This window comes from Gorilla gorilla, chromosome 21, assembly GCF_029281585.2.
Source record: "Gorilla gorilla gorilla isolate KB3781 chromosome 21, NHGRI_mGorGor1-v2.1_pri, whole genome shotgun sequence".
Lineage (NCBI taxonomy): Eukaryota > Metazoa > Chordata > Mammalia > Primates > Hominidae > Gorilla > Gorilla gorilla.
Window position 1 is genome coordinate 48,752,740 of NC_073245.2, and position 18,708 is coordinate 48,771,447.

The window sequence follows — 18,708 nt, forward strand, 5'->3', positions numbered from 1 at the left end:
ACATTATGCTGGGTGAAATAAGCCAGTGACAAAAGGTCAAATGCTATATGATTCCACTTACATGAGGCCCCAATGAGTAGATAAACTCACAGAAAACAGAAAGATGAATGATGACTGCCAGGGGCGAGGAGAAGGGAGCAAGGTTGAGCTAGTGTTGAACTGGCAGGGGGTTTCGGCTGAGGAAGATGAAAGTGCTCTGGAGACGGATGGTGGTGATGGTTGCACAACAAAGTGAATATACTTAATGCCACCAAGCTATACACTTAAAAATGCTGAAAATGGCGTGAACCTGGGAGGCGGAGCTTGCAGTGAGCTGAGATGGCGCCACTGCACTCCAGCCTGGGCGACAGAGGGAGACCCCATCTCAAACAAAAAAAAAAACACGCTGAAAATGGTAATTTTATGTTATGTATATTTTACCACAATCAAAAAATAAAATGTAAAACTGGGACACTGAAGAAACGTGATGACAAATGATCTTACTTTGGCTCCTAGACCAGAAAAAATTCCTCTAAAGGACATTATTGGGATAACTGGCACAACCTGAATATGGACTGTAAATTAGGTAATTAAATCAATGTGAAAATTGTCCTGACTTTTATCATTGTACTATGCATATTTAAGAGAATCTCCTTTTTAGGAGGTACTCGCTGAAACATGTAGAGATAACAGGACGTATGTATGCAAGAAACTCTCAAATGGTTGGGGGTAGGAATAAATAAATATAAATGTATGTACATGTATTATATATATATATATATATGTATATGTATATGGAAAGCAAGAAGAAAATATAATAAAACCCAATGGTAACAAATGGAGAATCTAGATGAAGCTATACAGGGTTCTTTGCACAGTTCTTCTAACTTTATCCTAAGTCTGAAATCATTTCAAAATAAAGTTTTTAAAAATTAATCTGTCCAAAATAGAGTTTCTTATCCCCAAACTGCTCCACACAGCAAACCCATCATAGAAAATGGCAGCCCTTTCTCGTTGCTCACATCAAAACTCTGAGAATCCACCCTAACTCTTTTCTTTCACACCCATTCCCATGCCCCAGCAGATCCTACCGGCTGCACCTCGGAAATAGTTTTAGCACTTGTCCCTCGGCCTCCCCGCTAGTCCGGATCAGCCTGATCCTTGCTGGGTCGCTCCTCACAGGTCCCCTGCTCGTGGACTCGGCCCCCTCTGCGCTATTTTCAACACATCACCCAGAAGGATTCCGTCAAAACCCAAGCCAGGTCGTCACCCCCTGCTCAGAACCCTCCGACACCCCACATGGCCTACAGGGAGCCACAGAGGGGTCCCTGCTGCTTCTCAGCCCCTCCGGCTCCCGCCCCCATCCTCCTGGCCTCCTGCTGCTGGCGACCCCGAGCCCGGGGAGCCCTCACGGCGGGGCGCACCCCTGCACCTCCTGTCTGCCCAATGTCACTGCCCAGAGCACTCTGCGGAACAGCCCACGCTCCCCCCAGATCCCCTTCTCCTTTGAGGCCCCAGGCCGCGGAGCTACTTGTTCATCGTGTTTCCCTCCACGAAACCAGTGCTTCCCGAGTGGTTCCTTCAGCCCCGCTCTGGCGGGCGACCGCTGATGTGGACAGAGCGAGTCACCGGGCGTAGGGGTCCCTGGGAGCCCCCCCACCCACCGCCTCTGCCCTCCCCACGTCGAGAGCCGTTGCCCGTCAGGGGAAGCTGCACTCCCACGGCCCATACAAGTGGGAGGCCTCTGGGGAAGCGGCCCTGGATGTTCCGCTTGCCTCTCTGGAGGGGAAGGGGTGGCCCAGAGCGAACCCCCACACCCCCTCTCCCATTGCCTGCTCACCCCATCACCTCCCCTCCCTACAAGGCCCTCTGTGCAGCCCGGGCTGGCACAGCAAGGAAGGGGGGCTCACCCCAGAGCGCCCCCGCCTGCCAGCCCGTGGGTCGAGGCCAAATAAGGCCGGACGGCAGCCGAGGGCCCCCGCACCCCGCCCGCGGCCCCGCCCCGCGCACATTCTTCTGCCTTGTAAGGCCCGGCCGCCACGCCCCGCCCCCGCCTGGAGTCCGGACCCGACGGCCGGCCCAGTTCCACGCACCCAGCGAGCCCAAGCGCCTTCTCTGCACCAGGTGGGATCCGGGGCCCCGGGGGTCTTGAGGACGTGCCTAATGGCCCAGGGCTGGAGATGAGAGGTGGCCCGGGCCCGACCCGGCTGTCACGGGGGGCAAAGGCGGGCCCCACGGACTGGGACGTGGTAGGGTCTGTTGGGCACGGACTGAGGGGTGAGCTGGGGCAGCGAGTTTGCTGGGGGCCGACAGGGACTCTGGCCAGGGGCCGGGCAGCAGGAAGGCTGTTCTGGCCTCTGAGAAGCAGTGGTCCTGCGGCAAGGGAAGGCCATCGTCCACGCCCTGCCCCTTTGCTGAGGAGCTGGAGATGCCAAGCCCAGAGCTCCGGGGGGGGGGGGGGGGGCTGGGGAGCCCGGGTACAAGGGTGCTGGGGAGAGGGTTGCAGTCGCCAGTTCCCCCTGGCCCAGTAAAGGCATGTGTGTCACAGATGGAGAAACAGCCCTGTGGGACTCCATGCCCCCACAGCATCTGTGTCCCCTCCCCATCTCCCATCCCTACACCCTGGGCCAGGGGAAAGGGACCGAGACCAGGGGGCCCTTCCGACACAGCCAGTGCTGTATGCAGGGACCCGGGCTTCCCCTCTCTGGGTCATCTCGCCTGTGGGTGGGGAAGGTCTGCGGAGGGCCCTAATGTACTCACTCGTAGGGGGCAGGACGAGGATTAGGGGCTGGGAGAACCTGATCCCTGCTCTTCCCAGCCCTCCAGCTGCTCTAAGGAGGAGCCTCAGATGAGGTGCACTGAGAAGGAGGCATCTGGCCTGTCCAGCTCCAGGGGCTGGAGGTCATGGGGGCACTGCCCTGTGCTGGCTTCAGCCCAGCCTTTTCTGTTATGGTGGGAATCTGGACACCAGGATGGGGGACATGGCATCTAGTCACATCCAGGCCAAGTATCAGTGCTGACCCCTGGTGTCTAGGGCCCCTGAAGGGGGAAGCAATGGCCTCAGAACTAAAGGCCCCACCCATGCCTGCCCCTCGCCCCTCGACCAGTTCTAGAAGGCGCCTCTGGATACACAGAGCCCTTTCCCGCTCCGCTGCCACAGGCCCGCCTGAGGACTGGGGCTCCCTGTTTTGTTCAAGCCTCGAGGGCACCAGCAGCCAAGTTTGCTCTCCACTGACCCAAACCTAGCCCAGGAATCCTGTCTTCCAGGTGGCCCCTCCCCCTCTCATGGGCACTCCACTCCCCTTCTGGGGCCTGTTTTCCTAGCTGCACCATGGGGGCACCCCTGCCTCCGCTCACCACTTCCCACAATTGCTGGGGTGGGGCCTTGTGCAAGCCCTTAAGTACAGTGCTCCCAGCCACACCACGCAGAGAGTGCAGACCGGGTGGCCATGAAGGCAGAGGGGCCCAGCTGGGCTCAGACCCAGCTGTGGGTGGCCTGGCCATGCCTGCCCTAGAGCTTCACAGAGTGTGGTGGGGACAGTGATGGCCATCACAGCCTCTGTTGGGCACAGTGCACTGCCTCTCTGCATGCAGACTTCTGTGGGCACCAGGAGTCAAAGTTCCCGAGAACACTGGACTCAGGGAAGGACTAGGCCCCTCTAAAGCATGGGAGAGGAGGGGGCCGGCATCTGGGGACAATGGCACTCCCAACTAGGTCATGGGTGAGAAGGAATTCTGTCTACCTTCCTGAACCATGCAAGAAACACTGAGGGCTGGGTGTGTCAGTCCGTGGGACACGGGCAGCCACTGTCTCATGACTACAGGCAGTGATGGCCCTGGGGACCAGCTGGGGCTGGCCGGGATCCCAGTCCAGGGTTGATGATCTCAAAGGCCAAGGACCGAGAATGACTTCAACAGAGTCATGGGAGGAAGGCCTGGAAACAGCTCAAGTTGCAACCACACAGCTTGGGGTGAACAACAGGCAGAGCAGGCTTCCTGGAGGCCCTGGGCCCGGGGGTTTGGGCAGAGGGAAGAGGGGCCGCAGTCCTAGAACCTCAGCCAGGCCCACTGCCCCAGCCGAGGGAAGGAGGCACTGGGTCTTCAGGCGCATATCCCCACAAGCTGTGGCAAGCATTCAGGGAAACAGTCCCAGGCCTGGTCTCAGTTTCCCCATCTGTACAGTGGAAGCAGCAGACTGGCCGTAGTTGCCTTCATACAGTCATTCATCAGCATCTGTTACAACTATGGCCTGGGATTGGTGTAAACTGGGGGATCTATGCTGGCCCACAAGGGAGAGAGATCTTTAAGTGTTTACTGTGGAAGCAAGGGTACAGGGAACAGCTCCCTGGGAGAGGGGGGCGGTCTCAAGAACTGGGCTGGAGAAGAAAGAGCACAGGGGAGGAGGGGACCACAGAGGAAAGCCTGAGAGTGTCCAGGGAACTGCAGAGGTCAGAAGGGTAGGATTGTGGGTCACAAGAGGGACACCACGAGGGCTGTCAGAGAGGCCAGGAGGGACTCACACACGGCCTTGAATGCCAGGATGAGGGACCCAGACTTGCTCTGAGGGGCGGCAGGAACCTTCAAGGGCTTCACAATGACAAGTGTACGTCAGGGTCTGTATGGGACAGAAGAGGCCGGCTGGAGGCTAAGAAGCCAGGTCTAAGCAAGGGTGAAGAAGCTGGGGTTCTCAGCCCAAGCAAGCCTCACACCCCGATAAGCACTGGGGAGTGAGAACAAGGAGTGGGACCCAGGATCAGTCTGTGACCACTCACCACTGGGGGGCTGGTCAAGCTCCCTGAGGTGGACAGGCGGGGGTTTGACTGCCCAGAGCCTCCTAGAACCTCAGGCGGGCAGCAGAGGGATGGAGTGGGAGAGTGAGGAACGGCAGGAATGCAGGAATGCTGATCCAGCTCCTTCCTGCAGGGCCAGGGAGCCTGGATGGCAGCCCAGGAGAGCCCTCACTGACTCCCATGAGTGGACCCACCTTGTCACTTGGAAAGAGAGAGGGACAGTGTAAATGCTATTAAGGATTAAAAGAGATAAAGCATGGTAATGGTTGGCACCAAGCCCAATCCTAAGTGTTTTACCCAAACAATCACAGCCAAAATAGCTGATTCCATGCCCGGCACTGTTCCAGGAGCTCTCAGGCACTGAGTCAGTTAATCCCTACTGCTGGGCACTCCTCATGTCTCCAGTCCCAGATGAAGACTCTCGGGCTCAGAGAGGTAGAGGAAGTTGTTCAGAATCACACAGCCACACTTGTCTGCTTTTGTGAAGAACTGGGTGGTGGGAGCCCCAAATCCGTGGGCAGCCTTGAATGCCAGGCCGAAGTGCTAAAAGCCAGTCTGGGGGAGGCAGGAAGATTCCCTGGCCCAGAGTCACAGGGCCACCCAACCCCCACCCCTTCCTGCAGGGAAGCCCCACCCACCAGAAGCCAAGATGTCCAGCAAGCGGGCCAAAGCCAAGACCACCAAGAAGCGGCCACAGCGGGCCACATCCAATGTCTTCGCAATGTTTGACCAGTCCCAGATCCAGGAGTTTAAGGAGGCTTTCAACATGATTGACCAGAACCGTGATGGCTTCATTGACAAGGAGGACCTGCACGACATGCTGGCCTCGCTGGGTGAGCCGGGACAGGGACAGGGGTGAGATGGATGAGGCCAGGCAGGCTCTGCCAATCATTTACAGGGCACCTCCTGTGTAGTGGGACGCGTGGTGTCCACCTTAGAGAATAGTTGCCATCACTTAGTCCATTCAACGGGGAAGCTGGGCCGGGCGCGGTGGCTCCCGCCTGTAATCCCAGCACTTTGGGAGGCCAAGGAGGGCGGATCACGAGGTCAGGAGATCGAGACCATCCTGGCTAACACGGTGAAACCCTGACTCTACTAAAAATACCAAAAATTAGCCGAGCGTGGTGGCGGGCACCTGTAGTCCCAGCTACTCGGGAGGCTGAGGCAGGAGAATGGCGTGAACCCGGAAAGCGGAGGTTGCAGTGAGCCGAGATCGCCCCACTGCACTCCAGCCTGGGCAACAGAGAGAGACTCCATCTCAAAAAAAAAAAACAGGGAAACTGAAGCACAAAGCAGGTCCACCACAGGGTCTGAACGTAGACAGGCTGACTCCACAGTGGGCCTGTCTTAGGCAGATTTGTGCACTGGGCTGCCAGGTATCATTTCATTTAAAGAAAGGGGTCAGCTGGCCGGGCGCTGTGGCTCACGCCTGTAATCCCAGCATTTTGGGAGGCCAAGGCGGGCGGATCACGAGGTCAGAAGATCGAGATCATCCTGGCTAACATGGTGAAACCCTGTCTCTACTAAAAATACAAAAATTAGCTGGGCGTGGTGGCGGGCGCCAGTTACTCGGGAGGCTGAGGCAGGAGAATGGTGTGAATCTGGGAGGCGGAGTTTGCAGTGAGCCAAGATCACCCCACTGCACTCCAGCCTGGGCGACAGAGCAAGACTCCGTCTCAAAACAGAAAGAAAGGAAAGAAAGGAAAGAAAGAGGTCAGCATCTAAATGAAAGTGTGAACTGCAGGCTGCCCACTGCACAGATGGGGAAACTGAGGCCTAGAGGGGAGGCCAGACCAGCTCCCCTCCTTCAGAGGTCACCCATCCCAGGCTCTCATAGCTTCTCTGGTCCCAGTGACTTCCTCAGGATCAGGACCTTAGAACTAACAGGGTACAAAAATCAAGTCCAGTTCTCTACTGCAGATGGGGAAACACAGGCCCAGAGGCAAGGCCTCCAGAGACCATGCCCCAACCCACGGGCCTGCCCCAACATCCCTCCCAAAGTGCTGGCCACAGCCAGCCACTCTCAGCCCAGTTCCCGCTTACCCCTCATGCCGAGTGACAGCATCCAGACCAGACACTGCCTGGGGGAGGGAGAGTCCAGGACCAGAGGACACAGCCCGGTGACAGTCAAGCCTCGAGCTTTGAGGCCAGAGAGTCAGTCCCTGGTACGGCCCTGTGCACTTTCCTCTTCCTGTGAAATGGGGCCATGACCCTGACATTTCCCCACGAGGCACTGAGCGGGAGAACCAGGCAAACCTGAGTGGGAGAACTGACAGCACGCTGCCCCCAGCCCTGAGCACCAAACCTCTCCCAGCTTCCGGCCAGGCTCGCTTGAAGGCTCCCTCCCCCAGGAGGTCACCTGGCAGGAAGTAAACTCCAGGGTTCTTTTTTTTTCCCCCCCGAGACAAAATCTCACTCTGTTGCCCAGGCTGGAGTGGCACCATCTCGGCTCACTGCAACCTCCGTCTCCCAGGTTCAAGAGATTCTCCTGCCTCAGCCTCCCCAGTAGCTGGGATTACAGACGTGCGCCACCATGCCCAGCTAATTTTTGTATTTTTAGTAGAGACAGGGTTTCGCCATGTTGGCCAGGCTGGTCTCAAACTCCAGAGCCCGTCTTGGCCTCCCAAAGTACTAGGATTACAGGTGTGAGCTACCACGCCTGGCCAACTCCAGGGTTCTTATCTGGGGCTTTCCCAGCTTCATGGAAGGACTGAGGCCTGGTGAGAGAAGGGGCTGGCCTTAAGTACCCCAGTGTCCTGGCGTCACAGCTCCTCTTGGGCCTCAGCTTCCATGGCCATCCCAGGGGGACACAGCAGGGCATGTGAGGCTCAGGGACATGAAGACTTCCTATTTCCAAGGCCACACCCTGCACCCAGGCCCCTGAACCCCTGAGACTTCATGACAGCCCTGGGTGTCCACCCAGAAAAACATGCACTGTGTTTGTAGCTCGTATCCGTGGGTCTGCAGATGAGTCACACCCTTATCTTCAAGTTAAAAACAAGAGCAGCAAATATAATAATAAGAAGAAGAAGCCCTGCAGGTATTATCTTAAATCTCAAAGCAATCCTATTGAACAGATAAAATTATTCCCACTTTACAAACAAGGAAACTGAGGCTCAGAGAGGTTAAGTAACTTACCCAAGGTCACACAGCTACCAAGTAGTGGGGCTGCAATAGAAACCCAGCAGTTGATTCCAGTCCATAGGCCTGTGCCAGTCATTGTTATGAGCCTTTTGCAACTACTGTCTTCACAATTCCCCTAAGAGATGGGGAAAACCAAGGTGCACAGCTGGGATCCAAACCCAGGCCTGTCTGACAGCAAAGCACTGTGTCTGGACTTTGGAGTTAGGCTGCCTGGGTTCAAATGCCAGGTCTACTCAAGTCTCCTCCTTACTTGCTGTCTGACCCTGGACAAGTCACCTGGCCTCTCTGTGCCTCAGCTTCCATACCTGTGAAGTGGGTAAGAATGCTGACTTCACGGGGTGGTGAAAGTTAAATGCAATAAGGCACGTGGTCGACCAGCCACAGCGAGCAGTCTGCAGAGGGTTGTTCTTATTACACTTTAGTGAGCACTGCCAGCTGCTGACATCCAGGCCACAGGAGGAAACTGGTGGGAGCAGCCAGGGACTCCCAGCGCCCACTGCTGTGGCTGCGCTAGAGCCATGCTTTCCAGTTCACAAAACCCACTACCTCCCATCTCACACGGAGCCGTGAAGGGCAGGGGTGGGGGACGGGGGTGCAAGTTGTCCCAGCTGGGGACAGAGGGCCCAGGACCACAGGCTGGAACACCCCACCTGCCACAGGGAAGAACCCCACAGACGAATACCTGGAGGGCATGATGAGCGAGGCCCCGGGGCCCATCAACTTCACCATGTTCCTCACCATGTTTGGGGAGAAGCTGAACGGCACGGACCCCGAGGATGTGATTCGCAACGCCTTTGCCTGCTTCGACGAGGAAGCCTCAGGTCCGTGGCGCCCCCTACCACCACTCTGCATGCAAGTGGAACAGGGCCACCCCAGGCATTCAGTGCCTCTGCCCCTAAGGGCCAGAACAGACATCACCCATCTCCCAGGTTCTGTCACCAGAACTATAAAAGCCAGGCCACCTCCTTATTGTCGCCGCAAAGGCTAGGCCAGAACAGCCCATGCCCCAAGACTCCTGCCTTTGTGATCTCCCCCGCTGGCCCAATGCACATTCTCCATCTGTTTTAGACCTTTCCAGAAATCAAACCATTTCATGTCTTTCTTGCCAAGAAGGTATAGAAACTGGCCCCCCTCCTCAGATCTCCTAACGGATATTCCATCCCTCAGCTCATTTTTCCCAGGGACATGTCAGGGTGATGATGGCCATGGTAACATGGCCATGGGCCCGCACGGGCCTGACTATCTTCACGGTCCCTCACCGGAATGGCATACGTTCATCCCTGTTTTCTAGATTAAACAGGCACACGGAGGTTAAGGACCTTGCCCAAAGTCACATAGCTAGGGAGAATGGGAATCAGCACTGCAACTCAGGCAGTGGAACTCCAGAGCTCACACTTAAAACAGGGCACACCCAACACCATCTGTGTGCACAGCCTCAAGTTCCCCAAGTGACACCTCGGAGACAGTCCCACTGCACAACTCCTCCCCTCGGGACCCTGGCACCCCTTCACGTGGGATCTGACACCCCTTCACGTGCACCCCCACACCCCTCCTGCCACGTCCTCATTCCTCAGACTGACCAGAGACTAAGATTGTATCTTCCCAGCCCCTCTAGGTCTGCAAGAGCTGCCAGGGGGCTGAGGGATGGGGCTGCTGCGTGTGTCTCAGCCCAAGTCCCTGCTCTCACCCACCTACCCCTGCCCGCAGGTTTCATCCATGAGGACCACCTCCGGGAGCTGCTCACCACCATGGGTGACCGCTTCACAGATGAGGAAGTGGACGAGATGTACCGGGAGGCGCCCATTGATAAGAAAGGCAACTTCAACTACGTGGAGTTCACCCGCATCCTCAAACATGGCGCCAAGGATAAAGACGACTAGGCCACCCCAGCCCCCCGACACCCCAGCCCCCGCCAGTCACCCCTCCCCACACACACCCGTCCATACCAGCTCCCTGCCCATGACCCTCGCTCAGGGATCCCCCTTTGAGGGGTTAGGGTCCCAGTTCCCAGTGGAAGAAACAGGCCAGGAGAAGTGCGTGCTGAGCTGAGGCAGATGTTCCCACAGTGACCCCAGAGCCCTGGGCTGGAGTCTCTGACCCCTCCAAGGAAAGACCACCTTCCGGGGACATGGGCTGGAGGGCAGGACCTAGAGGCACCAAGGGAAGGCCCCATTCCGGGGCTGTTCCCCAAGGAGGAAGGGAAGGGGCTCTGTGTGCCCCCCAGGAGGAAGAGGCCCTGAGTCCTGGGATCCGACACCCCTTCACGTGTATCCCCACACAAATGCAAGCTCACCAAGGTCCCCTCTCAGTCCCCTCCCCTACACCCTGACCGGCCACTGCCGCACACCCACCCAGAGCACGCCACCCACCATGGGAGTGTGCTCACGAGTCGCGGGCAGCGTGGACATCTGTCCCAGAGGAGGCAGAATCTCCAATAGAGGGCTGAGCACTGCTTCTGGTCTGTGTGTCTGTGGCTGGGGTGAAGTAAGGGGACCCCAGGCCTGAAACCCTCTCCCACCTTCTCCTGCCATCTCCAGTTACTGCCCTGCTCCTCCCACCCTGGCCCAGGGAAGGACTGGGCGTCCTCCAGCCACATGGTCCCTGAAGCCTCTAGGGACCAGAGTCCCTAGCAAGTGGGCTCTGTGCTCAGCTGAGACCAGCAGGGGACAGGGGACGGAGGGAATGGGCCTGGTGGCCTTCTCAGGGCTTGTGGGAAAGGGAGGACCATGGGAATCACCACAGCCAATCCCGTGGAGGGTTCCAGGCCTCTTGGGGGGCAGAGGTCAGGCCACACAGCCCTCAGGACTAGAGCTCCGGGTTCCAGAAGAACAGGGAGGCTCCAGGAACAGTGATGAGGGAGGCTCCAGGAACAGTGATGAGGCAGGCGTCCCAGCAGCTCAGGGCTGGAGGTGGGAACGAGGGGTTTCCCAGCCCCAGGCAGATGGAGGGCGAGTTCAGCCCCAGGACCAACAGCATGGGGGCCACAGCTTTCCATGTCCCTGTGTACGCAGGGCAGGCAGGGCCGGGACCCCTGCTACTAGTGGATGATGGGGACACTGATGGCAGTGCCTGGGGCCTAAGAGGGGCAGAAAGAGCGCTGAATGACTGAGCAGAGAGTCCAGAGGGGCATGGACTGCCTGGGTCACCCAATAGGCCTAGGGCAGAGTGAGGGCCAGACCCACCCCACCTGACCCCAGCGAGTGGACCCAGCTTGGTCCTGAGGCCTTCTCCAGAGGTCACCCAGCGCAGGCAGCCGCAGCACTCAGCAAAGGTCCCAGATCAGGGCCAAGGGGGAGCTGAGCACCAGGGGACCCTGTGCCTGACCAGGAGGCCCTAACCTCCTGCAGGCCTCAACGCCAGGCCCTGCTCAGAGCTCGGCTGAAACTCCTCATCCTGGCTCCAAACAGAGCCCCAAAAGTCCCTGGTATCAACTCCAGAAGGGACGAGACCCGAACAAGTTCCAAACCAGGCCCAAATAGTATCCCAAACTCAGTCCCAAACACATTCTCACCCCCGGCAGCAGGCTGCAGGCCTCCAGCTACACACACGGCCCTGGGCAACTCTCAGTCTGGCCACCCATTCGATGCTGCCAGCCCCAAGGGTGTGGGAGGGGGGTCTCAGAGTGTCCCAGGGTACTGGCCACACATGCCCGACACCAGGGTCATAAGGTCCTCTCAGCAGAGCCACTGCAGCGCCAAAGGCATTTCTGGAAGGAGGCAAGGACGCGTCATCTAGATGTCAAGCTCCAGCGTGCAATTCTGTCACAGTTCACCCCACCTTCACCCCGAGACGGAAGACGGAAGAGCTTCGCACACAGGTGGGAAGAGGTCAGGACCAGTCCAGCCTCACTGGCTTCAGAACTGGCCTGGGGGCTACCTTGACCCACAGGAAGGGAAGAGGAACGTGCTCTGGGCAGGGCAAGGCAGGACCCGCAGCACCCACAGACCAGCAGTAAAGGACCCCCGGAACTTTCCAAGTCTAGCACAAAACCCAGAAGCCACAAAGGAAAAGACTGGCAGATTTAAATGCATGAAGTCAACATTCTTTTTGTAGAGCTAAAGAAACCATAAGCAAAATTAAAAGCCAAATGCATTCTGGGAGGAAATACCTGCAGCATATTTAACAAAACAAGAGTTAACACTAATCTATATAAAGCTTCAGTAATTGAATCAGAAAAAGACAACGCGGTAGGAAAAAAAATGGTAGCATGAAAAGGAATCTCAGAAGAAATGCATATACTTATTTTTTTCTTTTTTTTTTTTGAGACAGAGTCTCGCTCTTTCTCCCAGGCTGGAGTGCAGTGGCGTGATCTCGGCTCACTGCAACCTCCGCCTCCCGGGTTCAAGTGATTCTCCTGCTTCAACCTCCCAAGTAGCTGGGACTACAGGTGCGCGCCACCACGCCCAGCTAATTTTTGTATATTTAGTAGAGACGGGGTTTCACCATGTTCACCAGATGGTCTCCATCTCTTGACCTTGTGATCTGCCCACCTTAGCCTCCCAAAGTGCTGGGATTACAGGGGTGGGCCACCACGCCCGGCCAAAATACATACACTTATTAAGAACATTTTAAATACTCACCAAATACATTTTTAAGTGCTCAACATCATTGTAAAACTGTAAAATTTTCTATTTTTTCCTAGTATTTGTCTAGCTTTTTCAGACTGGGTCTTTCTGTTGCTCAGGCTGGAGTGCAGTGGTGTGATCATAGGTCCCTGCAGCCTAGAACGCCTGGGCTCAAGCAATTCTCCCACCTCAGCCTCCTGAGCAGCTGCTACTACAGACCTGTGCCACCACGCCTGACTAATTTTTTATTTTTTGTAGAGAGAGGGTCTCGCTATGTTGCCCAGGCTGGTGTCAAACTCCTGGGCTCAAGCAATCCTCCCACCTTGGCCTCTCAAAGTGGTGAGATTACAAGTGTGAACCACCACGCCTGGCCTTAATTTTTTAATTTTTGTAGTTTTTCTTTTTTGAGACAGAGTTTCACTCTTGTTGCCCATGCTGGAGTGCAATGGCACGATCTCAGCTCATGGCAACCTCCCAGGTTCAAGCGATTCTCCTGCCTCAGCCTCCTGAGTAGCTGGGATCACAGGCAGCCACCACCACGCCTGGATAACTTTTTGTATTTTTAGTAGAGAGGGGGATTCACTATGTTGGCCAGGCTGGTCTCGAACTCCTGACATCAGGTGATCCACCTGCCTTGGCCTCCCAAAGTGCTAGGATTACAGGCATGTGCCACCGCACCTAGCCAATTTTTAAATTTTTGGTAGAGATGGGGTCTCGCTTTGTTGCCTGGGCTGGCCTCAAACTCTTGGCCTCAAGTGATCCTTCTGCCTCAGCCTCCCAAGTAGCTAAGACTACAAACGCATACCACCACACCTGACAGAGTCCTTTTTTTAAATTCCTCCAAAGGCTAGCACTTTTAAAACATTAGAAATTCCGTTTATTTTCTGAAAATTTTTGTGTTTCCTTATCTTTCTGGCAGCCTCATTAGACCTTATAATAGAATCAAAATGAATCTTAAACTTTTTTTTTTGAGACGCAGTTTCACTCTGTCACCCAGAATGGAGTACAGTGGTGTGATCTCAGTTCACTGCAACCTCCGCCTCCCAAGTTCAAGTGATTCTCCTGCCTCAGCTCCCCAAGTAGCTGGGATTACAGGCACGCACCACCATGTTCAGCTAATTTTGTATTTTTAGTGGAGCTGGGGTTTCACCATGTTGGTCAGGCTGGCCTTGAACTCCTGACCTCAGGTGATCTACCCACCTCTGCCTCCCAAAGTGCTGGGATTACAGGCGTGAGCCACAGCAACCGGCCTAGATCTTAAAATTTAAGAGACATTATAATTTAATTTGATATACTATGGTGGTAGAAAAACATTTCAAACTCATATAGACACAGAGACTTGGAAGCTTCAGTTCTACAATCTCATTCATACATCAAGTTAAACCAAAAAACACAAAAACTCACTGATCCACATCTCAATGGGCTTTCTCCTTTCAGTGTTTCCTTAAGTGACTTGAGATCACAAACATGCAAAATAACGACCAAAAAAACCTAACAAATCAGGTTTCCTGTCATCTCTCTCTAGATAAAAAACAGACCCCCACCGTCCTGATGGAGATAAACTAAGAGATCATAAAATCATTGTTGCCAGCTATGAGAAACAGCTTGGTCAAGAGCCAGAAACAAAACAGAGAATCAGGCCAGCCGCAGTGGCTCACGCCTGTAATCCCAGCACTTTGGGAGGCCGAGGCAGGCAGATCACACGAGGTCAGGAGTTCGAGGCTAGCCTGGCCAACATGGTGAAACCTCATCTCCACTAAACATACAAAAATTAGCCAGGTGTGGTGGGGCACACCTGTAGTCCCAGCTACTCAGGAGGCTGAGGCAGGAGAATCACTTGAACCCAGGAGGTGGAGACTACAGTGAGCTGAGATCGTGCCACTGCACTCCAGCCTGGGCAACAGAGTGAGATGCTGTCTCAAAAAAAGAAAAGAGGCTGGGGCGGGAGGATCGCTGGAAACCAGAAGTTCAAGGCTACACTGAGCTATGATTGCACCACTGCACACCAGCCTGGGTGACAGAGGGAGACTCTGTCTCTAAAAGTATATAAATAAATAAATAAACAAAAAAGGAAAGATAGACAGATGGGGGAAAACACCAGAGTCCGTGAAAGTATTTTGTTGTTGTTGTTCTTCTTCTTTTTTGAGACGAAGTCTCGCTCTGTCACCCAGGCTGGAGTGCAGTGGTGCGACCTCGGCTCACTGCAATCTCCACCTCCTGGGTTCAAACGATTCTCCTGCCTCAGCCTCCAGACTAGCTGGGATTATAGGCACACACCACCACACCCAGCTAACTTTTATATTTTTAGTAGAGACTGGGTTTCACCATGTTAGCCAGGCTGGTCTCGAACTTCTGACCTCAGGTGATCTACCCACCTCGTCCTCCCAAAGTGCTGAGATTACAGGCGTGAGCCACCACACCTGGCCTTACTGTATTGTTTTTTGGTGGTATTGTTATTTTTATTGGTTTTTTTCTTTTTTTGTGATGGAGTTTCGCTCTTGCTGCCCAGGCTGGAGTGCAATGGCACAATCTCGGCTCACCACAACCTCCGCCTCCTGGGTTTAAGCGATTCTCCTGCCTCAGCCTCCTGAGTAGCTGGGATTACAAGCATGCACCACCATGCCTGGCTAATTTTGTATTTTAAGTAGAGACGGGGTTTTACCATGTTGATCAGACTGGTCTCGAACTCCCAACCTCAGGTGATCTGCCTGCCTCGGCCTCTCAAAGTGCTGGGATTACAGGCATGAGCCACTGCGCCGCTCATTTTTTTTTTTCTGTAGAGGCAGTCTCCCTATGTTGCCCAGACTGGTCTCAAATTCCTGGGCTCAAGTGATTCTCCTGCCTCATGATATTTTCTATCTGAAGTTGGTTGAATCCATGGATGCAGAACCTGCAGATATGAAGGGACAACTGTAGTCAGAAAGAAAAGCAAATTAAAAATAAGAAGCCACTTTATGCCCATCAGATTGTCAAAATTTGGAGAGAGGGATGATACCATTGGAAAAGATGCAGAGAATCCTAAGGCATGGGCGATGAGAGGACAGACTGGTGCACCAGTGCAGGACAGCAACCACGCAGCACCTGTGAGCAAGCAAATCCCTTCTGATGCAGCAACTCCACACTTGGAAACGTATACCAGAGGAATTGTGCATAGGCCCAGAAGGGGCAGGAACAGTTTACTGAGGCAGCACTGACAGTAGCAGGGAACTGGAGGGGACCTACTTATCTATCAAGAGGAAAATCAGCAAGTGAAACGTGATGAATGCATACTGTGGAGACCATGCAGGACTCAATGTCCATACCTCAACAGGGCTGCATATCAAAAGCAATATGAGGGAGAAAAGACATGGGATGAGAGTATCGCCCAAGAACTTCAGTGTAATTTTAAAACATGCAGACTTAACCACTGCAGAATTGCCCAGGGGACTCTTCATACATAGCCAAGGACCCATTCAAAACCCTCAAAAGTGGATTCCTAGGGTGGGGTGGGGCTTAGAGGTGGTGCCTGGGGACATATTGATGGCCTTGTGTCCTGAATACAGTGTGTCATATGCAAGTGAGGAGGACAAGGAAGAGATGGGGCCACCCTGACTGGGAAGAGAGAAAGAGTGAAGCTTATATAAGATAGTACCTGAAATTAACAGGGTCCTACCTGATGAATAAACCTCAGTAAGGACAAGCATGGATGGAGAAAGGACACAAGAACTGACTGAGGTTTATCTGGAATTCAGGAGGAACCCTGGTCATCACCCTTAACTGATGAAAAAACAAAGCCAATCGCCCAGGCGCAGGGGCTCACGCCTGTACTCCCAGCACTTTGGGAGGCCGAGGTGGGCAGATCACCTGAGGTCGGGAGTTCGAGACCAGCCTGACCAACATGGAGAAACCCTGTCTTTATTAAAAAATACAAAATTAGCCGGGCATGGTGGTGCATGCCTGTAATCCCAGCTACTGGGGAGGCTGAGGCAGGAGAATCACTTGATCCTGGAAGGCAAAGGTTGCAGTGAGCAGAGATCACGCCACTGCACTCCAGCCTGGGCAACAGAGCGAAACTCTATCTTAAAAAAAGAACAAAGCCAAACTGAAGGAGGAACTTTGCCCGTGGTCTCTGGGCTAGAGAATGGGGCAAGGTAAGGAGAAGGATGTGGAGCCAGATGGGACGCGCCGCAAATACCCAGAGATTTTTTTTTTTTTTTTTGAGACAGGGTCTATCTTTGTCGCCCAGAATGGAGTACAATGGTGCGATCACGGCTCACTGCAGCCTTGACACCCTGGGCTCAAGCAATCCTCCTGCCTCAGCCCCCACAAGTAACTGTGACTACATGTGTGCGCCACCACACCTGGCTAATTCTTGTATTTTTTGTAGACACGGGGTTTCATCATGTTGCCCAGGCTGGCATACAATATTTTTAATCATTCTGTGCACAATACAAAGTTTATACTGTGACCCGTCACACGTGGTGAATTATGGAATATTCCACTCGTGGCGTCATGTTGGTGCTCAAAACGTTTCAAATTTTGGAGAATTTCAGACTTTGGATTTTCAGATCAGGGATGTTCAACATGTATATAGTAACAAAATACACAGGATTTGCTGGCAACTGAAGCCCCATTCAATAAATATAATGGTGTAAAAGCAAATACGAGAACTGCACCCAAGCAAATAACAGCAACTAAAAAGCAAGCCACAGTGCAAAAAATATACTGAGGGAATTCCTACCCAGCACCTGCAGCAAAAGTCAACAAAATCTGGCACAAAGCCACAAAACCCATTCCTGCCGGATATGATGTTGCCACACTTCACCACTAGGGGACGACGAAGGTCACCCAGCGAATTTGGGCCACGATGCTCAGAATTCCTGGCCCCGTCTGCTTTCCCAGACAACGGATGGCCTCTTTGGCACCTGTAAGGTCCCCCAAGCTGCAAGATGCTAGAAAGCAATCTCAAGGGACCAGCAGCCCCAGGCCTATGAAGCCCTCAAGAGCCTAAACCATTCTCTTCCATCCACAATATGGGCATGTTATATTGGGGTGCCCAAGGGCCCCACTTTGCACCATTCTCTTCCATCCACAATATGAGCATGTTATAAGATGGTAAGGAAGGCTGGCCATGGTGGCTCACACCTGTAATCCCAGCACTTTGGGAAGTTGGGGCGGGCGGATCACTTGAGGTCATGAGTTCCAGACCAGCTTGGCCAACATGGTGAAATCCCGTCTCTACTAAAAATACAAAAATTAGCTGGGCGTGGTGACAGGCTCCTGTAATCCCAGCTACTAGGGAGGCTGAGACAAGAGAATCACTTGAACCTGGGAGGCGGAGGTTGCAGTGAGTGGAGTGCCCGGGCAACAGAGCAAGACTCAGTCTCAAAAAAAAAAAAAAAAAAAAAAAGGCCAGGTGCGGTGGTGCATGTCTGTAATCCCAGCACTTTGGGAGGCTGAGGTGGGTGGATCGCCTAAGGTCAGGAGTTCAAGGTCAGCCTGACTAACATGGTGAAACCCCATCTCTACTAAATACAAAAAAATTAGCCAGGTGTGGTGGCCTATGCCTGTAATCCCAGCTAATTGGGAGGCTAAGGCAGGAGAATCGCTTGAACCCGGGAGGTGGAGGTTGCAGTGAGCCGAGACCACACCATTGCACTGGACAACAAAAGCAAAACTCCGTCTCAAAAAAAAAAAAAGACGGCAGGGAAGCTTCAGAATAGGCCAGGCAAGGCGGCTCACAGCTGCAATGCCAGCAGTTTGGGAGACCAAGGTAGGCGGATCACTTGAGCACAGGAGTTCAAGACCAGTCTGGGCAACATGGCAAGACCCCATCTCTACAAAAAATACAAAAATTAATCTGACATGGAGGTGCATGCCTGTAGTTCCAGCTACTAAGGAGGCTAAAGTGGGAGGATCATCTGAGTGGGAGGTCCAGGCTGCAGTGAGCTGAGATTGTGCCACTGCAGTCCATCCTGGATGACAGAGCGAGACTGTGTCTCCAAAAAACAACAAAAACAAAAATTAAAATTAAAATTAAATTGCAGAAGGCATTTTTTAGAAAGGGGGAAAAGGGGTAAGTGAGTCATATGCCAGCAAACTGGATATCATCCCCACTTAACAGATGAGGAAATAGAGGCTCAAAGAGGCAATGCAACCTATCCAGGCTCAATCATACCGCTAGGGAACATCAGAACCAGATGCAAAGACAGGTGGGTCAGATCTTTGTCACTGGGACACTGTACCCCCAG

General features: G+C 53.9%; 1 protein-coding gene and 1 long non-coding RNA gene across 4 annotated transcripts in view; one reads left to right on the forward strand and one right to left on the reverse strand.

Annotated features, from left to right (window-relative positions):
* The window catches only part of LOC115931716 (uncharacterized), a 65,739-nt gene that overhangs the window by 31,354 nt on the left and 15,677 nt on the right, over nucleotides 1-18,708 (reverse strand). The gene's annotated exons all lie outside the window — the stretch shown is intronic.
* MYL9 (myosin light chain 9) lies at nucleotides 1,651-10,365 on the forward strand. Its single transcript, XM_031004842.3, has 4 exons — nucleotides 1,651-2,103; nucleotides 5,393-5,602; nucleotides 8,573-8,734; nucleotides 9,621-10,365. Exons 2-4 carry the CDS (start codon nucleotides 5,419-5,421, stop codon nucleotides 9,791-9,793), a joined length of 519 nt encoding a protein of 172 aa, XP_030860702.1. The 5' UTR covers nucleotides 1,651-2,103; nucleotides 5,393-5,418; the 3' UTR covers nucleotides 9,794-10,365.

What these genes read in the sequence shown, in the direction of transcription:
- MYL9 (XM_031004842.3), top strand. Translation starts at nt 5,419, where the DNA reads ATGTCCAGCAAGCGGGCCAAAGCCAAGACCACCAAGAAGCGGCCACAG. An exon ending in CGACATGCTGGCCTCGCTGG is followed by an intron (nt 5,603 to 8,572) that starts GTGAGCCGGGAC and finishes CACCTGCCACAG; the next exon opens with GGAAGAACCCCACAGACGAA. An exon ending in CTTCGACGAGGAAGCCTCAG is followed by an intron (nt 8,735 to 9,620) that starts GTCCGTGGCGCC and finishes CCCTGCCCGCAG; the next exon opens with GTTTCATCCATGAGGACCAC.